Here is a 20867-nt window from a genome sequence, read left to right as displayed (position 1 = left end):
TTTACTATATATATAAACTCTGAACTATTTTCATATCTCAACCAATAACTTTGAAATGATGGGGGATCCCCTTTAAGACTGACACCTGACTGAGGCTCGTGCGTCAAAACTAAATACCAACGCTGCCTCTCCTGTCTCCAGGATGATGTAAACTCATCCTGACCATCACTCCACGGTTAAGACTCCATATGTTTAGGGTTAAATAAATATATGAACTTCATAAACTCACTACCTGAACAAGGACCACAAATACAGTGTGTTTAAGTGAGATATGTACAGTTTGGTAATGAGTATATCATACTCTCTGGTGCCATCCTTACACTAAAATACATTTCAAGCTACAGGTATGTGTGAGATCATGAGTAGCTGTGTAGGTCAGTCCTTTTCTCATCTTGACCAACCTAGAAAATTAACCTTGTTTGATATATAATCAAATAATATATTCCTGTCTCATGCAAACAGTGACTCTACAAGACACCGGTCACTGCCAGAGACATGCCATACTGCCTTTCTAACAAGAGACACTAACAGATGTGACAGCTGAGAGCATGCTCCTCCAAAGCAGAAACAGTGCACCACAAACTGAGCATCAAGAGAGTTGCACTTCCACTGTACTCTGTAATATGGCAAACAATGAGAACACATCAGTGCATTTACACAATGTCTGTGGTGTTTATGTCGTTAGATAATAATCATTACAGACCGTGCATAAAAGGGATGGAGCTGGATAGACGGATCCTACAAGAAAGTGTGACCAAGCTGTTCAAAGGTCAAGAAACTGAACGCCAAATGCTAGGTATCCAACCTCCAGACAGATATGCGCTCTAAGACAAGTCCTGATGTGGACTACACATGCAGGGAGTAAAGCTGAGACATGCACAGTAGCTATTTTGCTTGGGCTCCTCTTAGGTATCACGTGTGGTCGTTACGCACCGTGCTTAAAAGGCGCTGGAGTTGAACGTGCGTAATCCTATTACGAGACATGAACCGAGGGTTCATGATGCGTAAAAGGCGCAGGAGTTGGAAGCGCGTTACGCTGCTACGTCTTTTGTTACAGAAGCAGATCCAAGGCACGTGTGGCACTCACGCTGGCTCCATCAGTGGCGGCAGTTAAGAACTGGCTGTAAACAGAACCAGGAGTATCAGAGACTCGTGGTTATGTGGTTACAGGTCCTGGATGTATCCAAACGCATTTTTGCTAGTGTACCCTCAAAGAACCCTGTTCCGTGCTATAAAGACCTTGTTTGCAAGAGTGCTTCACACACATACACACAATCACACGCCACCACCCGACCCCCACCCCTCCCCTCACCTTTCTTGAACTCCTCCAGCATGGCGTCCAGCTTGGTGTCGTTGAAGACGAAGTGCAGCGGGTGGCTGTAGAACTTGGTGATGGTTTTGAGCGGCGTGCAGTCGTCCGGATCCACGAAGGCCAGGTCCTTGACGAAGAGCAGGTCCACGATGTTGGAGCGCTCGCCCTCGAAGACGGGGATGCGCGTGTAGCCGCTGCCCATGATCTCGCTCATGGTGCCGAAGTCGAGCGCGGTGTCCGCGGCGATCATGAAGCAGTCGCGCAGAGGCGTCATCACGTCCTCCACGGTCTTGGTGCGCAGCTCCAGCGCGCCCTGTATGATGTTGAGCTCCTCTTTCACCAGGTCGTTGTAGGGGTCCGTGACGCGCAGCATCTCCAGCAGCTTCTCGCGGTTGTACACGGTGCCGATCTCCTGGCCCAGGAGGTAGTCGAGCAGCTTGCTGACGGGGTAGGAGGCCGGGAAGGTGAGCAGCATGAAGAACTTGGTCAGGAAGATGGTGTTGGCGCCCACGGCCAGCCCGTGCCTCGAGCAGATGGCCTGGGGCACGATCTCGCCGAAGATGACGATGCCAATGGTGGACATGACCACGGCGATCAGGCCGTTCCCCGCGATGTCGTCCAGCAGGATGGTGAGCGTGGTGTTCACCAGGACGTTGCCGAGCAGGAGCGAGCACAGCAGGTAGTTCCCTTGGCTCCGGACCGGCTCGATCTTCCGTGCGTAGGTCTTCTCACGCTCCGTGCCACAGTTCTGCACGATCTGGAGCTCCATGGGGTCCAGCGCCATGAGGCCCAGGTTGAGGCCGCTGAACATCCCCGAGAGGCACAGCAGCATGGAGATGAAGATCACCTGCAGCCAGAAAGGCAACAGGAACTTCTTCTCCTCAACCACGATCACCACCGCGTCGTCGCCCTCGTGATACATCCACGTGCTCTCCGTCCAGGGGTCGCGCGCTCCCGCAGGCGCGGACGTGGCGATGCACAGGTAGTACGCCTTGCTGCGCTCCGTCTTGCGCAGCGGCTTCACGTCGATCTCCACGACCCCGGAGGTCCTGCGGCTGAGCACGATGTTGGGCAGGATGAGGATGTCCGAGGTCCTGATGCCGCACGGCTGCGCGCTCGACTCCTCCTCGCTCTTGTTGTCGACGCCCGGGGATCCGTCCAGCGTGTGGCCCACGGCGCGGCCGCGCTCGTGCTCCGTGAAGGCGATCTTGGACCACGTCTCGTTGTTGATGTTCTGGCCGTAGACGCGCAGCTTCACGCGGGACCTCTCGCTCACGCGCAGGTAGCCCTTATCCATAAAGGAAATGTCGTCGGTGTCCTCCAGGCGCAGGCCGATAATGACCGTCTCCTCTCCCCTTCCTCCTCCTCCTCCGGCTCTTGCTCGTTCTCCAGACCCTCCTCCTCCTCCCCCTTCTTTACCCCTCGTAGGGGCAATTAAGCAGGCGCCCACCACGGTCAAGAAAATGAGGCTCAGAACTCGCACCCGGAGAAGTGACGCCATTTTCGCGCTGCTGGACGCTGCCGCTCCTGGCACCGACCCCTCGGCCATTGAGGAGAAAGAAGGGCACAGAGCCGCCTGGAATGAAAATGGCTTAAAACAAAAAAAAAAAAAAAAAGAAAAGGGAGCGGAAAGAGAGAAACCCCAGCAGTCAGAGCCAATGGCAGCGCGGCTTCATGTCCTCAGCTGCAGCACGGAGGAGCCCTGCGCTCCACGACGCCGCGCCGCTCAAACTGAACTCACTGCAGCGCCAAACTCGTGCTTGGCGTCCAGCCCCGCCCACAGCCCGCGCCACCGGCGAATCACAGCGCAGGGATATCAGGGGGCGGAGAACGGACAACCGAAACAGCCAATCAGCGTGAGCATGAGCCACGCTGAATTCAAATGAGCGCCGAGAGAAGTTTCCTCGTGACTTTTTAACTTTTTTGAGGCAACACTGTAAAACCGTTAATTTTTATACATATATATATATATTTATATAGTCCAAAAAATATAATATTTAAGCGTGTGTAGGTCCACATTTAACTGCGGAGTTAAAGCCCTACTTAGTCATCATTTAAATTCTTATAAACTCATATCTGTTCATCCAAAAAAAAAAAAAAAGATTTTTATCAAAACAAATCCCCTAATGCTTTAAAAGTGGTTTAGCTCTCATTCTATGACACAGCTGTTCAATTTAAATTCACAGAGGGCCTCCAAACAGAAGTCCAAACCTAATGTTTTGTGATTTCTCTAATGGTGGCACCTCTCATTGCTGCTTTTGATTAATGCCACACTTTCAGGAACACATCATCCATGACGTTCTTCCACAAATCTTCAGCTTTCTGTATTTAATTGTCCTTATTATACATCTTGCAATCTCTAGTGGACCAGCCATGGGCAACAAGTACATTTTTATTCATTCATTCTCTGTAACCACTTCATCCAGTTCAGGGTCGCGGTGGGTCCAGAGCTTACCTGGAATCTTTGGGCGCAAGGCAGGAACACACCCTGGAGGGGGCGCCAGTCCTTCACAGGGCACCAAACACTCACCTAGTCACTCTGACAATGGTCAATCCACCAACAAACATGTGTTTTTAGCATTGTGGGAAGAAACCAGAGCTCCTGGAGGAAAACCATGAAGACACAGGGAGAACACACCAAACTCCTCACAGTGACCCCAGATGGGGTTTGAACAGCAACACCACCTGCAGCTCCACTGAGTCGCCCTGTCTGTCACAACTGCACCAATAAAATAATATTTTATGAATATATTTCTCATTTATTTATATCAAAATCCAAGGCCTGGATTCAGATAGCACCATCACTCAGTCCAGGTCTAGACTAAGGTCCACCATCTGATGATGCGTTTATTCCGTACTACAGATCTATGAATATGCAAGTAGCCTGACCTGTCTCCGCCCACCGCTGTCACTGACCTGCAGTTCAAGCTTACCTGGAGAACCCCGCCCTACAAGTTCACAGGATTGGTTCATTACATTTATAACCTTCCAGAGACCCTGGGAGTCTGAGTCCATCCCTGCTCCTGTCTTTGGAACAAGTGCTCAGCTTTTGTTTTTACTGCATATTTCACTCAATGTCTAGCGATTTTCACTCTAGGGGTTTAAGCCTGTCATTCAGTGTGGTTTGATATGAAGTGCTCCATTCTGAGGAAACTTCCCTGGCCTGAAGGTTTTACAATGGTGGTGACAGGAACCAGACGTCTAATGAGATTAATGCCTCAGAAAATTCTCACATAAAATGCACACAAAGGTCATGGGTCACTGTGTCATACGTGAGACACACTTTTGAATCATTCTGAGAGAATGTTTTAATAAAATCTGTGAGGTACATGCTATACCAACACATAAGTATATCTCACTCACTCTCTCTCTCTCTCACACACACACACACATTTTATCATTGAGAAGAATAGTCTATATAAGTATATATCTGAAGCAGTTTGCATATTAATAAGTACATTGTTGTACATTTGAAAATCAGATAGACCTTGCCTTTTTATATAAATGGTTAGAAATAAATGTGAAATCTAAAGAAAGCTTTTTCAAAAAAATGATTTTATTTAATTTATTCTTATATTAATCATTTTTCAGAACAAATGGGGCAACAGGTTTTACAGAAAAAATAACTCACTCATTCATCCATATTTTTAAAAGCTTCATCAAATATATTAAAAATGAAATACAAAATGTAAACATACAGTCCATTGTTCACCTGAGGTACAATTCTACAGCACATTACACTTGTCCATTGTCAGGCATGATAGGTTGAATATCCATCCATCCATTCATTATCTGTAACCGCTTATCCAGTTCAGGGTCACGGTGGGTCCAGAGCCTACCTGGAATCATTGGGCGCAAGGCAGAAATACACCCTGGAGGGGGCGCCAGTCCTTCACAGGGCGACACACACTCACACATTCACACCTACAAACGTGTGTTTTTGGACAGTGGGAGGAAACCGGCGCACCGTCAGGAAACCCACGTGGACACAGGGAGAACACACCAAACTCCTCACAGTCATCCGAAGGAAACCCACGTGGACACAGGGAGAACACACCACACTCCTCCCAGACAGTCACCCGGAGGAAACCCACGCAGACACAGGGCGAACACACCACACTCCTCACAGACAGTCACCCAGAGTAGGAATCAAACCCACAACCTCCAGGTCCCTGGAGATGTGTGACTGCGACACCTACCTGCTGCGCCACCGTTCCACCCTAGGTTGAATATAATAATATTAAACAACTGTGGTTTCTAGTTCACAGAGGACATTCATAAAGAACATTTAAATGAACATAACTGTGTATTTATCACAATTGTTGAGGTCATGATTTAAACAGAAGTGAAGATTCTTCTATCACAGCGTTTGAAGAGAATGTTTTTAAACCATGATCAAAGTAGTTTCCACTAGCATCTGCATGAAGAGTTAAGTGAAACTTCATTTATGATGTGCTCATTCAACCTGAAGTAAATGGTTTTGCCTGGAGGCTACAAATCCTCATGTTGGGATTCAGTGATACACAGCACTACTCCAAATGAAGCTCTTAGCTGAATGTGGACATGCTACAGTAGTTGAAATTTGTAGCTAGCATTTATGCCGATATGACCAGTGTTATCTTGATGACATGCCCCTCTAAGATAGAAGATTAAAAGTTCAATCTCCAAACAGCAGTAAAAATCATTGGATGTTGGTAATGGTCGATGAGAGCCAAAGGACATTCTTCTGATTGTGAGCTCAATAGCTCGGTTATTGCTTATCTCTTCAAGTGAGGGTAACATCAAAAGTAATATAGTACAGTTGGAACTGAGACAGATGCTCAGCTCTGAGGATTTTAGTGTCTTTAGAAGATAACAAAGTCGCTGATGTGTCAGTTATGTTTTGGCAGCCATGCAAAACACTGTACAATAAACAGAGGTGGGTAGAAACAGTCACAATCACTCAGGTACGTTGTCGCTGTCCAAGTAAAACAGATATCTCCCAAAAATGCCACTTTACAGGAGAAGGACTTTCAATGGAAGTGTAAAAAGATTTTATTTATGGAGCCATGGAGCATTTCTAATGGTCGATTCATGATGACGTTTTATCACAATGTGAAGGACACCTGCTATGTTCAAATGATGTAGAAAACGCAAAATCCACAAAAACGAACATACAAGTTCTAAATGGAGAGAAACAATATGTAAAATACAGATGGATGTGTATTTCCCAATCAATAATCACACCTTTATTCCTAGTTAAGTACAGTCAATAAAGACGTCTCCTTATATTCACCTACATTTGTTCGTTCGTTAATTTTCACATATGGTCATGAATATCCTTAATTTTTTTGGCCATCACCACCATTGGGATGGACACCATCTCAGATCATCAGGAGGCATTTTGCACATTTCTTCCCTTCATTCTATCCTTAATACTGGACCTGCTCTGACTGCTCTGTAAACAAAGACAACAGCTGATGCTGGTTATGAAATACAGGGAGATGGCACAAGGAATGTATATGTATTACATAACATTACACACAAATCTGATCTACACTGATGTCCATCTGTGATTCATTTCTAATCTGATTCAGATGAATTATGCTTACGAACAGCTGCACGGTTAACATTTGATTTACTGTGGAAAGCAATGCAGGGTAAAAGTTAGGTTTATATATATATATATATATATATATATATACACAATGTTTAACACTGCTTTTTAGATGGTCATTTATTTTGTTTATTATATTAATTATCATTAATAATAATTATTATTATGCTATTATGCTGACAAAAAAAAAACGTATCATGCAGTGTTACTCAAAACTGTACATAGCTGATGTATGCTTTATTCTTTGCAAGCACCCAAATAATATTACACTAATAATCGCAGCAATATAAAATAATTAATATAATTATATGGATGTATGCATGTAATTGCTGAAATTAACATATTAATACATATTACAATAAAATACATATAAATATTTTTTCAAGGTGTTAAACTTTGAAATTATGCCTCAACAGTGCTGCCATATACAAGTTTAACATATGATCTTAGTTTGATTTTGAGACATAATACATTTGTATAATACTGTAAACAATTAGAGTACTTTAACAGCCCTTATTTCCTGCCAGGACAAAATACAATCAGTATGAATCCAGATTAATCCATTCAAAGACTAAATAACACAGTCTTTATACTTTTACATGCAGGATTGGCTCTGGGGACCACAGCACCCCCCAGTGGAAGGGAGCACAGCAGCAGCGTCTGATCGCTCAGTCAGTTCAAAGGGATCCAGACTCCTGACCTGAGGAGAGGAAAGAGATCATTTCTCAGTGGAAAAAGAGCTTCGTTGAGCTTTAGCAGCTCTGATAAGAGAAGAATGGTGTTACAGATATATACGTTGCTGTAGTGGAACAGTGCACTGCTGAATGATACTCATTAACACTGTGTCCTTGATTTAATGAGGCAAGCCTCATTGTGAGTGAGCATTTATGGTTCTTCTATCAGGGTTTTTAAAGAAAATTCAAATGGATCCGTATAAACGTCACCTCAGCAACTGACTATCAGCATTTCAGAACCCAGCTGTTTCATGTCCCATGTCTTTTTGGTTTTAGTCCACAAAGAAGACATGGAACAGGCATTATTGACACGTCCGGCACAAGGAAGATGCCATTACATAACAGTTTATCAGCTTATCACCGAGATAAGACACCGCTAGGCTCACACTCATGGCTCCTACTAAAAAAGTCATAAATCAATGTTCAACTGTTCCAAAGGAAAATGAAGAAAGCTCATTAACCTCATGTTTAAGAACAACAAAAATGAAATCAGTTACAAAATGGAAACCAGTGTCCACTAGCATCAAATAAAGCAATAAGCCATGAAGAGTCATGGGTACACATCTGTGTTTATAGGTATTAGCTAACCACACTAGACGGCTTGGAAACGACACTTAAAAGGACTAAGGTCTGTCCATTACATCTAAAGACCATGTGTTTTAGCCACAGACTCATTTTGCAACACAGAGGGTCTTGCAGTGTCACTATTTGCAGAACCCTAGACTAAACATTTTTGATTATATTAAAGATTGAGAACTCTCCAAATAAAAAACCCAAGATTTCATTCCAAAATTACAAAAATGCTTGGTGCAATGATATCACTGATGCAAATCCAGCTAACAATGGTGTTGTTGTAGGCATAATACAACGCTTACAATATAGTACAAGACACTAAATGTATGTTTATTTAATAATTTAATATTAATAAGATAATTCCATTAACTTTTGTTGTTCTATATTCCTTTATTATATCTTAAGGCTAATTATTTAGTAACTACATGGACTGCATGTTTAAGATATAGAAGTGTGTACCCAAAAACCTCCTTCAGTCCTTTACTGATCAGTGTTTCTTTGAACTGTTTGCATTAACATGAAATATATGACTATTCTGCAGCAGAATAAATTATTACACACTACATAAAAAAGCAAGAACATAAAGCACCTATTTCTCCTTTAAAAAGGGGACATATTTTACCCCACGCTTTGGTCAAAATTCCACAAGGATCAAACAGCACAGCAGCATTCTCCCCATCTCAACAGCCCTGTTCACAACAACTGGTTTCAGTGCCTGTTCCTTTAAATAAGGATGAGTCACAGCTCAGTTCAGCGTGAGAGCCCAGGAGTGAAGAGCAAGGAGCAGAAGTTTTGTCCATTTCTATGACATTTATTAATTACAGGTTTATTGAAGTAGAAACCTCTAAACTGAACGGCCATGTTTTTGTAGAAAAACTCAATCCAAAACCTGACAGCTGGGGAACACCAAATTTTATTTATATCCAATAGCATCCCGTTTTAGCATTCAGCATCCAACAGAGTTTTATGTGCACCAGGATGTACTTTCTATGGATAACGTTCCCTATCTTAGATCCTTTGGAAGTACTGCAGCCTCCACTATAACTACTGGAGCAAATTAATATCAAGGTCAGAATGCATCTGTGCTGACTTCACCTAGAATAAAGTGACACTTTCTTTGGAGCTCATATTGCAGATAAAACTGAAGGATGAACATGTTTATGTGCGGTTATAAATAGAGTCGACTCCAAACAGTTGCTTCTTATGTCTAAATAGGCTGTGTGACCGTGAGCGGTTCTGATAAGGTGACATTCTTTGGTTAGAAGGTTATTAACGTGGCTGCAGGGCTCTGAGGCAGCTGTTTGGCCTTGAGTGTCTATGGCTGTTGTTGAGGCTGGGTTTCCCACTGGTTTACGATGAGCAAAACAAACTCCCATTCATGTAGGAGGACAGGCTGAACTTAGCTAACAAACTGTAGTGACTGGACATACAAAACAGTGCAAATGTCTGAGGAAGCTTCATTAATCTTTATTTATCTGTCAAAAATGCCATTATATAAAGGTATGTAATTAAAAAAAAAAAAACTAAATGAAGTATTAGATTTGTAATATGTTCTCCCTTTGCATTTATTGCAGCTTTCATTTTATCAAAGAAATCTACAATCTAGATATTTTTCTACAAAGTTCAGCCTAAGAAGTTGGTTGTATGTTGTATTATCCATGTAATCTAAACACATTCATTTTGAGGTCGGGCTCTGGAGGTTGTAGGTTCTAGTCCCTCTCCGGGTGACTGTCTGTGAGGAGTGTGGTGTGTTCTCCCTGTGTCCGCGTGGGTTTCCTACAGGTGACTGTCTGTGAGGAGTGTGGTGTGTTCTCCCTGTGTCCACGTGGGTTTTCTCCGGGTGACTGTCTGTGAGGAGTGTGGTGTGTTCTCCCTGTGTCCACGTGGGTTTTCTCCGGGTGACTGTCTGTGAGCAGTGTGGTGTGTTCTCCCTGTGTCCACGTGGGTTTTCTCCGGGTGACTGTCTGTGAGGAGTGTGGTGTGTTCTCCCTGTGTCCGCGTGGGTTTTCTCCGGGTGACTGTCTGTGAGGAGTGTGGTGTGCTCTCCCTGTGTCCGCGTGGGTTTACTCCGGGTGACTGTCTGTGAGGAGTGTGGTGTGTTCTCCCTGTGTCCGCGTGGGTTTCCTCTGGGTAACTGTCTGTGAGGAGTGTGGTGTGTTCTCCCTGTGTCCGCGTGGGTTTACTCCGGGTGACTGTCTGTGAGGAGTGTGGTGTGTTCTCCCTGTGTCCGCGTGGGTTTCCTCCGGGTAACTGTCTGTGAGGAGTGTGGTGTGTTCTCCCTGTGTCCGTGTGGGTTTCCTCCGGGTGACTGTCTATGAGGAGTGTGGTGTGTTCTCCCTGTGTCCACGTGGGTTTTCTCCGGGTGACTGTCTGTGAGGAGTGTGGTGTGTTCTCCCTGTGTCCGCGTGGGTTTTCTCTGGGTGACTGTCTGTGAGGAATGTGGTGTGTTCTCCCTGTGTCCGCGTGGGTTTCCTCCGGGTGACTTTCTGTGAGGAGTGTGGTGTGTTCTCCCTGTGTCCGCGTGGGTTTCCTCCGGGTGACTTTCTGTGAGGAGTGTGGTGTGTTCTCCCTGTGTCCGCGTTGTAGAATTGTAGAATTAAGGAGAATCGTCTTCATTAATAAACACTGGTAGTGGTTATCTTTAATACATATAAACTTTGCTCCATGCATTCATTTTGCACAGTTAAAATTTAAGTTGCTGTTTCCTCCAGCAGTGTAATCTTCTGTGGACCTTTTGAACCAGTATTTCATTGGACTGAATTATATTAGATAAGGTTCAAGTAAACCCTGAACTCAGGAAATATATTTTTTTAAATTGCTATTGCTAAGTACTTCCAGATATATTATTTGAAGCAATTGCAATTAGATCAGATTAAATAACACTGAACTTTTATTGCACTTGGTTCCTAACCAAAACATAATAAAATTAACACATTAAAGTTTCATAACAGTATCAGGTTACAACAGTTTAACTGTAATCCAGCAGAACTATAACACTACCACTGTTAATCAGATTTTTTTAATTAAATCCTTTTTACTGCTGAGACGAGGGCAACACCAACTGTTCAATACAGTGTTTTTTTTTGTATATAGTGCTTCTTCAATAATCTGAGGCTTTTGTATTCTTGTTTTTTTTTGTGTGTGTATTAAATTGCCAGAAATTACAATCAATTAATCATGAAACAAATAAAATCCTAGAATACATTTAAATGTCAAATAAATATCAACATTTTTAAAGGAATTACATAACCATATCAATTTTGTAGAAACAGTTGCTTTACCCAATTCATGTTAATGGACTGAAACATGTTTACATGCACATCACCTCAAGGAACTAGGCTGTAACTCACTCATGTACACTTTTACTCACATTTAGGAACTGCTATTTAGTGCGTTGTGTCAATGACACTACAGACCTGTCCAAAATGGAGCCCCCTCAAACTCAAAACATTTTGTTGACATATAAAACATGCAGACCTACAGGGCAAAAGACCTCAAAGATGCATGAATCACATGACCTCATTTGGGACAGACTTGTGTGATCTGCTCTACAGGTGCCTGGCTGCAAGTGTGTTTTTTAAATGAGCTAAATCTCAGACTCTAGATTGGATCAGATTCAGATTAAAAACACAATACATGATAATGACAAGTTCAATTTATAAGTAAGTGTTTATTCATAATCATGTCCTAATACTATTCCCTCTGCCCAGTGGATCAACTGGCTGTACACAAATCTGCCCATTTTGATTGGTGCCTGCCTTACATGTACTAACCTCAGTGACGGCTGCAGTAAGGACACAGAGAACACTAGTGACCACACAAACATGACACACTAAAGCCTTGTGATCTGACAGTCCAAATGATTTCTAAGCTAAGAATGTGATCAAGACCTACCTTGGGTGTGGTGTAACATGCTCCTGGAGCCAAAGTCTGAAAAGAAAACTCTTCAGAAAACCTTGAGTTCTTGAGGATGCTGCTCATATCTCCATCCACCACCAAAACCTCATTCACCTGCAGATAATCACACAAGAACACAGGGGGTTCCAAACAGGAAGTTTGCCCTCCGGAGCTCAACGCCAGCCTCTACACTTCTGAAAAGCCTTCATACTAAATGTTGGTTGCATTGAATGTTTGATGGCCACAAACAACACTGAGGTCACATGTTCAATCCTTGTCCACTGTGAGACACTCCTACCCCACTGGTCCACCTTGTAGATGTAAATTTAGAGATAGTACCTCATCTATTGCTGCACAATTTGTGCCAGGCATCCTCTAGTTCTTCATCAGTGGACACAGGACACAGTCAGCTGGATATTTTTGGTTGGTGACTCAAAAAAAAACTGTCCCTAAGTGTGTGTGTGTGTGTGTGTGTCACCCTGTGAAAGACCGGCGCCCCCTCCAGGGTGTATTCCTGCCTTGCGCCCAATGATTCCAGGTAGGCTCTGGACCCAACGCAACCCTGAACTGGATAAGTGATTACAGATAATGAATGAATGATTGACAGCTTCTTGTATATGAATCATGAGTCTCAGAAAGAGACTCCTCACACCAAGCTCCTCACAGACAGTCACCCAGAGCTACCAACGCGGGTTTTTGGACCGTGGGAGGAAACCAGAGCACCCAGAGGAAACCCACGCAGACACAGGGAGAACACACCTAACCTCTCGCAGACAGTCACATGGAGTGGGTCCCTGGAGCTGTGTGACTGCAACACTACCTGCTGTAGTGTATCTAATCTAATAAGATTAGACCAATCTTTGCCCCATCTTCAGATCTTCAGTTTTACACATCTAAATTAACCCTGCAGTACTCTGTAGCCAGGTATTTTCTGGTAAATCTTTTGAACAATGGCTTTATTCAATTAATATATATAAGATTAAATTGCACTTGATCTTAAAGCTATTTCTTCATACCAAAAATATTGACTGCATATGGAAAGATATTTATATACATACCTTAAAAGCATACTGAGCATCAAACTCAAGATCTTCTTCTGAGCCGGTAATGTTTCCATTATAAATTACAAGACTGGGTTTCCTCTCTGAGTTCTTGGGTAACTTGAAGAGGCGGTACGTGGCAGAGACAAACTTGTAGTCACCTAAAAACAATCTGCATTATGTCCAGTCAAACACAGTAACAGTATTGTAAGAAAATATCATCTGGGACAATACTGCACACAGGTGGAAACAAATAAACCATGATAGTTTATTATTAATACAACAACAACAGCAAAAAAAAGTGTGACAATGACTCTCCTACCCAAAAGTTTCTCCAGTTCTGCATTGCCTACAGAAACAACACTTGCAGTGACCAGTCTGGGCGTGCAAAATCCAACCTCTTCAGCCAATCCTATGAAGTCCTGCCACCACAGCGCTCCACTCAGACACTCACCTTAATGAGGCACACAAAACACTCGTGTAAGTTTTACTTTTAAATGTTCTTTACAAAACATCTTTACAGTAACGCATTAGTAAGTAACGAGATCAAGTCTGTTATGTTTCTGTAAGTATCTATAAGAATAAACAGAAGGTTAAGCTGCAGGATAAAATGTGTTGTGGTGTGTTCTCCCTGTGTCCACGTGGGTTTCATCCGGGTGACTGTCTGTGAGGAGTGTGGTGTGTTCTCCCTGTGTCTGCGTGGGTTTCATCCGGGTGACTGTCTGTGAGGAGTGTGGTGTGTTCTCCCTGTGTCTGCGTGGGTTTCCTCCAGGTGACTGTCTGTGAGGAGAGTGGTGTGTTCTCCCTGTGTCTGCGTGGGTTTCCTCTGGGTGACTGTCTGTGAGGAGTGTGGTGTGTTCTCCCTGTGTCTGCGTGGGTTTCCTCTGGGTGACTGTCTGTGAGGAGTGTGGTGTGTTCTTCCTGTGTCTGCGTGGGTTTTTTCCGGGTGGTCTGGTTTCCTCGCACAGTCCAAAAACAGACGTTGGTAGGTGGATTGGCGACTCAAAAGTGTCCGTAGGTGTGAGTGAATGTGTGTGTGTGTCTGTGTTGCCCTGTGAAGGACTGGCGCCCCCTCCAGGGTGTATTCCCCTTGCGCCCAATGATTCCAGGTTGGCTCTGGACCCACCGTGACCCTGAATTGGATAAACGCTTACAGATAATGGATGGATGGATGGATGGATGGATAATAGTTTGTGATAATAAGATCAGGGCAGTCCCCAGTAAATGATGATTGGAACATACTCCCTACAGTGTACAATAAACATTTTATTAATATGTTAGATGGGATTTAATACTTCATTGGTTATTCTCTTACCCCACAATACTTTGTTGCTTCTGAGCGATTCTGAAATCCTGGAACTGCTATAAACATCACTAAAGTACAGTTCCCCTCCATCCTGAAAACAGTCAAACACATTTAACCATTTCACCCTGACCTGCCAAACAATCCTATTCTTACAAAAATGTTACACAAGCGTTAAAGTCTCAGGAAAACAATGTCAGTCTGGGGCTGGCTGAATATGAAGGAGGCTTATGGTACATAGCAATGTTTACAAAGACTACAGCTTTTCATGTATGGAACACAAAATACCTTCAGCACATTGTAGGTCTCTCTCAGAACACTGGTCTTGTCTGGGGAAAGGTTCAGTACACAGTTGGATCTGTCAGGAGAAAAAAAAGTGTCTCTACATGATCAGAAACACTGGTACAAAATATTACACTCCAATAAATCCAAGTTCTACGGTTCTTGGCTTGGATCTGTATCTGCCTCTACCAAAACATAAACTGTGAAGTAAATAAAAACACACAGTGAGAGTACAAAACGTGAACGGAGCAGAAAGGGATCTTAGCTGAAAGTGGCTCTCACACCGAACTGAGCTCTGGCTCATTCTCATTTAAAAGGAACAGGCATTTAAACCCGTCATACTGAACAGAGCTGTTTAGACAGGGAGAGCTGTGGTGTTTAAACCTTGTGGTATATTGACTAGAAAACATAGGAAATAAAATATCCGCCTCTATATTTTGACATAAAATGTTTTAGTGACTGATTCGGTTTTCCCAAATGCACTGGAAAAAGTCAGGAGAATTAGATCCAGATATTTTCTAGAGTAGCCCTTTCACCCATGTAGAATACAGCTGGAGATTTTCCATGTCACTCGAGTTCTCACAGTTGGAAATGTTCCATGTGGTGTAGGCAAGGGCCTCTCTGGAACATGACCAGCTCTATTCACACATGGGCTCATTCGGACATCACCCAGGTGTCCGGATAACGTCAGTAAATCTGTTACAGATATTTGTGTTCACACACACAGCTCCTCCGGGTGAAGTCCAGAAAGTTCGGAGTTACAAGACATGTGTGAAAGGGGCTTAAGAAATCATGTGGCACGCCCTCCAGCAGACCATCTGTAGCTGTAAAAATATTTATTGTTTAACTTCCTATGTGTGTACATAAATAAAGATGTGTTTTTAAAAGCCTTACATTACTATATCATAAGACTCCTCTTCCAATCCGGCTTCACTCAAGGCCTCAATGAACCCATGAACAAAGTTCACATTCGGCTTCTTGTAGCCAAACCTCTGCATGTGATAATCTATGTACTTCCTAGCGACCTCCAGCTGTAAGACAGATGCCTCTGATTAGTCAAGCTCAAAGACAGGGTCTGACTTATATGACAGCTGGATAATAACAGAATGAATAAAATAAACCTTCCAATTTTATTATTTTTATGATAATTAAAGGCAAATATTTCTAAATGTCTTGAAATCACTGGAGGTGGAGCTAATAAATATTCTTTATAACTGTGTTAAAAACTGTTCTTTAATATGATTGTGTTATTAAACTTATTTTTCTTATAAAGAATTATGTTGTTTTCTAACACGCAGCTCTATATTTTTTGTTTTGGATGCACTTTTTAGTTTAACCAAGGTGCTATTTTATGTTTAAAGTCTGTAATTCTGTCACTTTGAGTGTTCCAGAGACACAACAGTTACTAATCACTGATGTATATAAACCCATGTGTCAAATTTTAAAGATACACATTTCTGCATTCACATATTTAAGGGCCTCAGAACAAAACCTATCTGAAGCCTAAGTTCCACCAGAGGGCGCTGTAAAACCAATAGCTAAAAAGTGTGCTGACGTCATAATGTTTTCCAGTAATTATCTACATGGTGAATTATAACTATATCACTATCCGTAACCATAATCTCATAGTTGACGTTATTAACCAGACCCACCTGATTTTCTGTCATATCCACTCCAGTGACATGGCCATTCTCCCCCACCAGCTTGCTGAGCATGTAGCAGTCCCTGCCGCTGCCACACCCCAGATCAAGCAACCTGCAGCCTTCCACACACTCAGGAACCACCAGCCCACAGCCAAAGTACCTGAGGTTGAATTGTGCATCATCACCTTAGGCTCATGAGCAGCGTTCCAGACAGAATATCCCATTACATTAACAATTATTGTTTTAAGGAGATTGTACAGTAAAAGCTGAGTTGTACAAGTGAACACCTGTGTCACCAAAGTAAATATAGGCGTCTGCTATTATTTTTGGTGGTGGATCATTCTCAGCACTGCAGTGACACTGAGAGGGTGCCTGTGATGTGTGTTGTGATGGTGCGACCAACAAGGTATGTGCAAATCTTACATATTCACATTAATTCATCTTGGAAAACTGTCTTTTGGAACTACTATATAATTATACATCAGTGTAGACAAAACGTTACCTTGCTGTGACGTCGGGGTGAATTTCACCCAGAGCTTCTTTGATGTAGGGGGGTGTGGGCCTATCACAAGGAACACAGGCATTGCTCTTCAGATCTGAGGTCTTCTTGAGTACTTTCCCATAATAATCCTTAAACACAAGTTCAAAGTGACATATCAGAACATGGAAGAATTATAATTAAGGGGCACCTAAAATGTTCTGCATATAATGAATGTACTAAACAATGTTGAATTTCAGCACTGCAGTGTGTGAGTGTATGGGATTTCTTTTAAGTGACATTCAGAGTATGTATGTGTAAAGTTAATTTCTTAGTATTTTCATTTTGATGTTTCACAACTAACAGCCACCTTTTCTACTGTATATATTTTTAAACTTACGATAGAGTAGAACAATTTGACAGAGGTAGATTAAATGAACTTGAAGCACAATAAAAAAAAGCATGTGAATCTAAACATTAGAACATAGCATAACGACTTCCAATGTGATTCAACAGAAGCTTTTCATTACTATGGTAAACTGTGTGATCTTAAAAGATATGTGGGTGTAGGCAATGAATTTTCAGTAAAATGGTTTTACATATGTGTAATTAATTGCAATTAGACTGTACATAAGCCTAATGCCACTACCCAGCTAGCAAGATAGATCTGGGCCGATTCTGACTCAGGCTCGGCATAAAAGAGGCACCCTGCATCTGGCCCAATTCCGGCTGCACGTTGGCACTGTCGGCTGGTGAGGCGATAGCCATGGCAGTTAGCACACTACACTGATGGACAGATGGGCCTGTGGGTTCGATTCCAGCTCCGGGTGACTCTCTGTGAAGAGTGTGGTGTGTTCTCCCTGTGTCTGCATAGGTTTCCTCCGGGTGACTGTGAGGAGTGTGGTGTGTTCTCCCTGTGTCCGCGTGGGTTTCCTCAGGGTGACTGTCTGTGAGGAGTGTGGTGTGTTCTCCCTGTGTCCGCGTGGGTTTCCTCAGGGTGACTGTCTGTGAGGAGTGTGGTGTGTTCTCCCTGTGTCCGCGTGGGTTTCCTCCGGGTGACTGTCTGTGAGGAGTGTGGTGTGTTCTCCCTGTGTCCGCGTGGGTTTCCTCCGGGTGACTGTGAGGAGTGTGGTGTGTTCTCCCTGTGTCCGCGCGGGTTTCCTCCGGGTGACTGTCTGTGAGGAGTGTGGTGTGTTCTCCCTGTGTCCGCGCGGGTTTCCTCCGGGTGACTGTCTGTGAGGAGTGTGGTGTGTTCTCCCTGTGTCCGCGTGGGTTTCCTCTGGGTGCTCCGGTTTCCTCCCACAATCCAAAAACACACATTGGTAGGTGGATTGGCAACTCAAAGGTGTCCATAGGTGTGAGTGTGTGTGTGAGTGAATGTGTGTGTGTGTCTGTGTTGCCCTGTGAAGGACTGGCGCCCCCTCCAGGGTGTATTCCCGCCTTGCGCCCAATGATTCCAGGTAGGCTCTGGACCCACTGCGACCCTTTTTTTTTTGTTATATGGCCTTAGTGTAGTACATAAACATTTTTAAAGAAAAGTCTGAATGTAAAAGGCAGTTCTTAGGGTGTAAAACCAATTATGTTTCTTTGAAAAGCAGTATTTGAATGTTAAATGGATTTAGGAAATCATGACACTACCTATTTCAAATGTAAGTTACATATGCATTTTCTATTTATTTATTGATTGATTTTATTTACTGATTGTATATACTGCAACTGCCGTATGTTTACATTGTTTCAAGGTTGTATGAAAAGCAGTTACTATATCATTGCATTGAATTGGGCTGTAAAAACTATTTACACTGTCAGATATGTCTCAAGTGTACATATTTGTAGATTTGATTAGGGAAATTTTTAATTATATTATAATTGTAGATTTTAAAATGTGCTGAGTCATTTGAACCGCGCCTCAGCCACAACACTCGGTCTAGTTTACTGTGGTAAAGTTGGTTTCATATTCGACATTGATTTGAGATTCGGAATTCCACTTTTTTCGCCAGTTACCAAACGCATATTCAGCTCCAGATTCCTGATGTAACAAAAGAAGCCAAAAAATGACATCTATCGCCTGTATTTACTAAACTGTACTTGCTGAGATTAAGCCAGAAACGCAGCCGATTATCGCTGTTTTTGCCCCTGCGCCCAGCTCCAGCGTTAGGGACCGTCGCACAATTCTCAGAATAAACGTATAGCGTTTAATGTTATTATCCAAATATTAATCTTTTCATATTGTACCTAATAATGTCACATCAACTTACAAATGTACACCATTTTATTCCTTACATACTAAAACTAATTTTGTTGAAAAATTGTGTGTGTTTAATGAATTCAAAAACCAAATAAATCTATTAAACTTTCAAGTTATGAGACCAAATGATATCAAAACAACTTCAAAAAGTACATATATTTATTCTGTGAGGAGTTGGTGTGTTCTCCCTGTGTCTGTGTGGGTTTCCTCTGGGTGCTCCGGTTTCCTCCCACAGTCCAAAAAACACACGTTGGTAGGTGGATTGGCGACTCAAAAGTGTCCGTAGGTGTGAGTGTGTGTTGCCCTGTGTAGGACTGGCACCCCCTCGAGGGTGTAATCCCACCTTGCGCACAATGATTCCAGGTAGGCTCTGGACTCACCGCAACCCTGAACTGGATAAGCACTTACAGATAATGAATGGATGAATGAATGAATGAATGAATAAAATAACCATATAAATCTATTAATATCTCATGTCATTAGACTTAATGAGGCCAAACCAACACAGAACAATACAAATATTTATTCTTCACACATTACAAGGCTTATTTTTTGTGAAAAGTTCAGTTGTTTTGATATCATTTGGTCCTGTAACTTGAGAGTAATCATTAAAACACACACACAATTTTTCACCACAATTAGCCTTAGTAGTGATATGTAATGAATAAAATTGTGTACATGTAAGTTGATGTGACATCATTAGATACAATTAGGAAATAGATTAATATATGGACAGTAACATTAAACGCTATGCGTTTATTCTGGGAACTGTGCGACGGTCCCTAACGCTGAAGCTAGGCACAGGGGCCAAAACAACGATAATCGACTGCGTTTCTGGCTTAATCTCAACACTATTTATTAAATAAAGAGGATGTATGTCATTTTATTCCCCGTTACATCAGGAAGCTGCAGCTGTACCGGTGAATATACGTTTGGTAACTGGCGAAAAAAAAGTGGAATTCCGAATGTCAAACGAAAGTCGACTATGAAACCAAGTTTACCGCAGTACCGAACCTGGGCCGGGAGTTTCCCAGACTCGGGAGAGAAATATCGGTCCGCGACCGAGACCACGCCGATTCACCGTGCCGTCATCGAGCCGAGTGTTTTTGTTCCGGTGTGGCTGATTCAACCCGAGTGTGAGTCGATACAGTTTTGCTAGCTGAGTAACTGTCAACCGAAAACAGTTGTGTGTTTAACATTAATGTTTGATCAGAAAGCTTGTAGGTTTTGTTCCACGTCGCCTCTAGAGGGTTTTTTATTACACTTCTGGTTCCGTATCAGAACTCTCACTCACCTTAACGTGGTCGTGAGTTTCTGCCCCGACCTCCTTTCTGCTAAAGGAAAAGGTGCCCGGGTTAGAAACGATTACAGCATTTCTGAAGAAAGTGAGGAGACCAGGTTTACAGGTAACTCAAAGCAGTCGGGATCATTAGCAACAGGTTAAAACTCCTCAAGTATCCTATGTCCAGTTTTAGTGATTATAAACTCAAAGTAGCTCAACATACCTGGGCGTTGTCGTGTCAGCCATGTCGGGCAGATTTAACCCGTTGAACTGTTCTCTGCGCCGCTTTATGGTCGTTGGCTGTATCTTTAGGTCATATCAGCGTCCAACCATTCTTCATGTTGCACAACTACAGGATAAGGTTCAACAGTCTCCACGCTCACACGGGCTTGTAGTTTCATTCTTTTATCAGTTTGACCAATTTTGTTAAGAGGCTGTAGTTAAACCACGGTCTAGCTTGTTGGTTCAACTAGTTTAAT

At 42.9% G+C, this 20867-nt stretch overlaps 2 protein-coding genes across 4 annotated transcripts in view; both read right to left on the bottom strand.

The window, feature by feature from the left end:
- cnnm2b (cyclin and CBS domain divalent metal cation transport mediator 2b) overlaps positions 1-2977 on the bottom strand; it is a 34432-nt gene extending 31455 nt beyond the window's left edge. The window contains exon 1 of the mRNA XM_066659716.1: positions 1313-2977. Coding sequence (XP_066515813.1) covers positions 1313-2861 — 1549 coding nt within the window. The 5' untranslated portion in view covers positions 2862-2977. The remainder of the gene's footprint in view (positions 1-1312) is intronic.
- Positions 2978-6301: 3324 nt separating this feature from the next.
- Positions 6302-20831, bottom strand: as3mt (arsenite methyltransferase). 3 transcript variants are annotated; one of them, XM_066659850.1, is made up of 11 exons: positions 20612-20831; positions 20401-20482; positions 16883-17010; positions 16390-16540; positions 15632-15768; positions 14744-14813; positions 14468-14549; positions 13475-13606; positions 13171-13313; positions 12110-12226; positions 6302-7608 (listed from the first exon to the last, which is right to left on the bottom strand). In XM_066659850.1, exons 1-11 carry the CDS (start codon positions 20632-20634, stop codon positions 7504-7506), a joined length of 1170 nt encoding a protein of 389 aa, XP_066515947.1. In that variant the 5' UTR covers positions 20635-20831; the 3' UTR covers positions 6302-7503. The 3 variants fall into 3 exon arrangements, with proteins under 3 accessions (XP_066515947.1, XP_066515949.1, XP_066515948.1); XM_066659852.1 differs by having other exon boundaries at positions 6303-7608; positions 20401-20437; positions 20612-20830; XM_066659851.1 differs by having other exon boundaries at positions 6304-7608; positions 20401-20440; positions 20612-20829.
- Positions 20832-20867: the final 36 nt, after the last annotated feature.

Source organism: Hoplias malabaricus, chromosome 2 (assembly GCF_029633855.1).
Source record: "Hoplias malabaricus isolate fHopMal1 chromosome 2, fHopMal1.hap1, whole genome shotgun sequence".
Taxonomy (NCBI): domain Eukaryota; kingdom Metazoa; phylum Chordata; class Actinopteri; order Characiformes; family Erythrinidae; genus Hoplias; species Hoplias malabaricus.
Note: the sequence above shows the minus strand (reverse complement) of the source record. Positions and strands in the feature narration are given on the sequence as shown.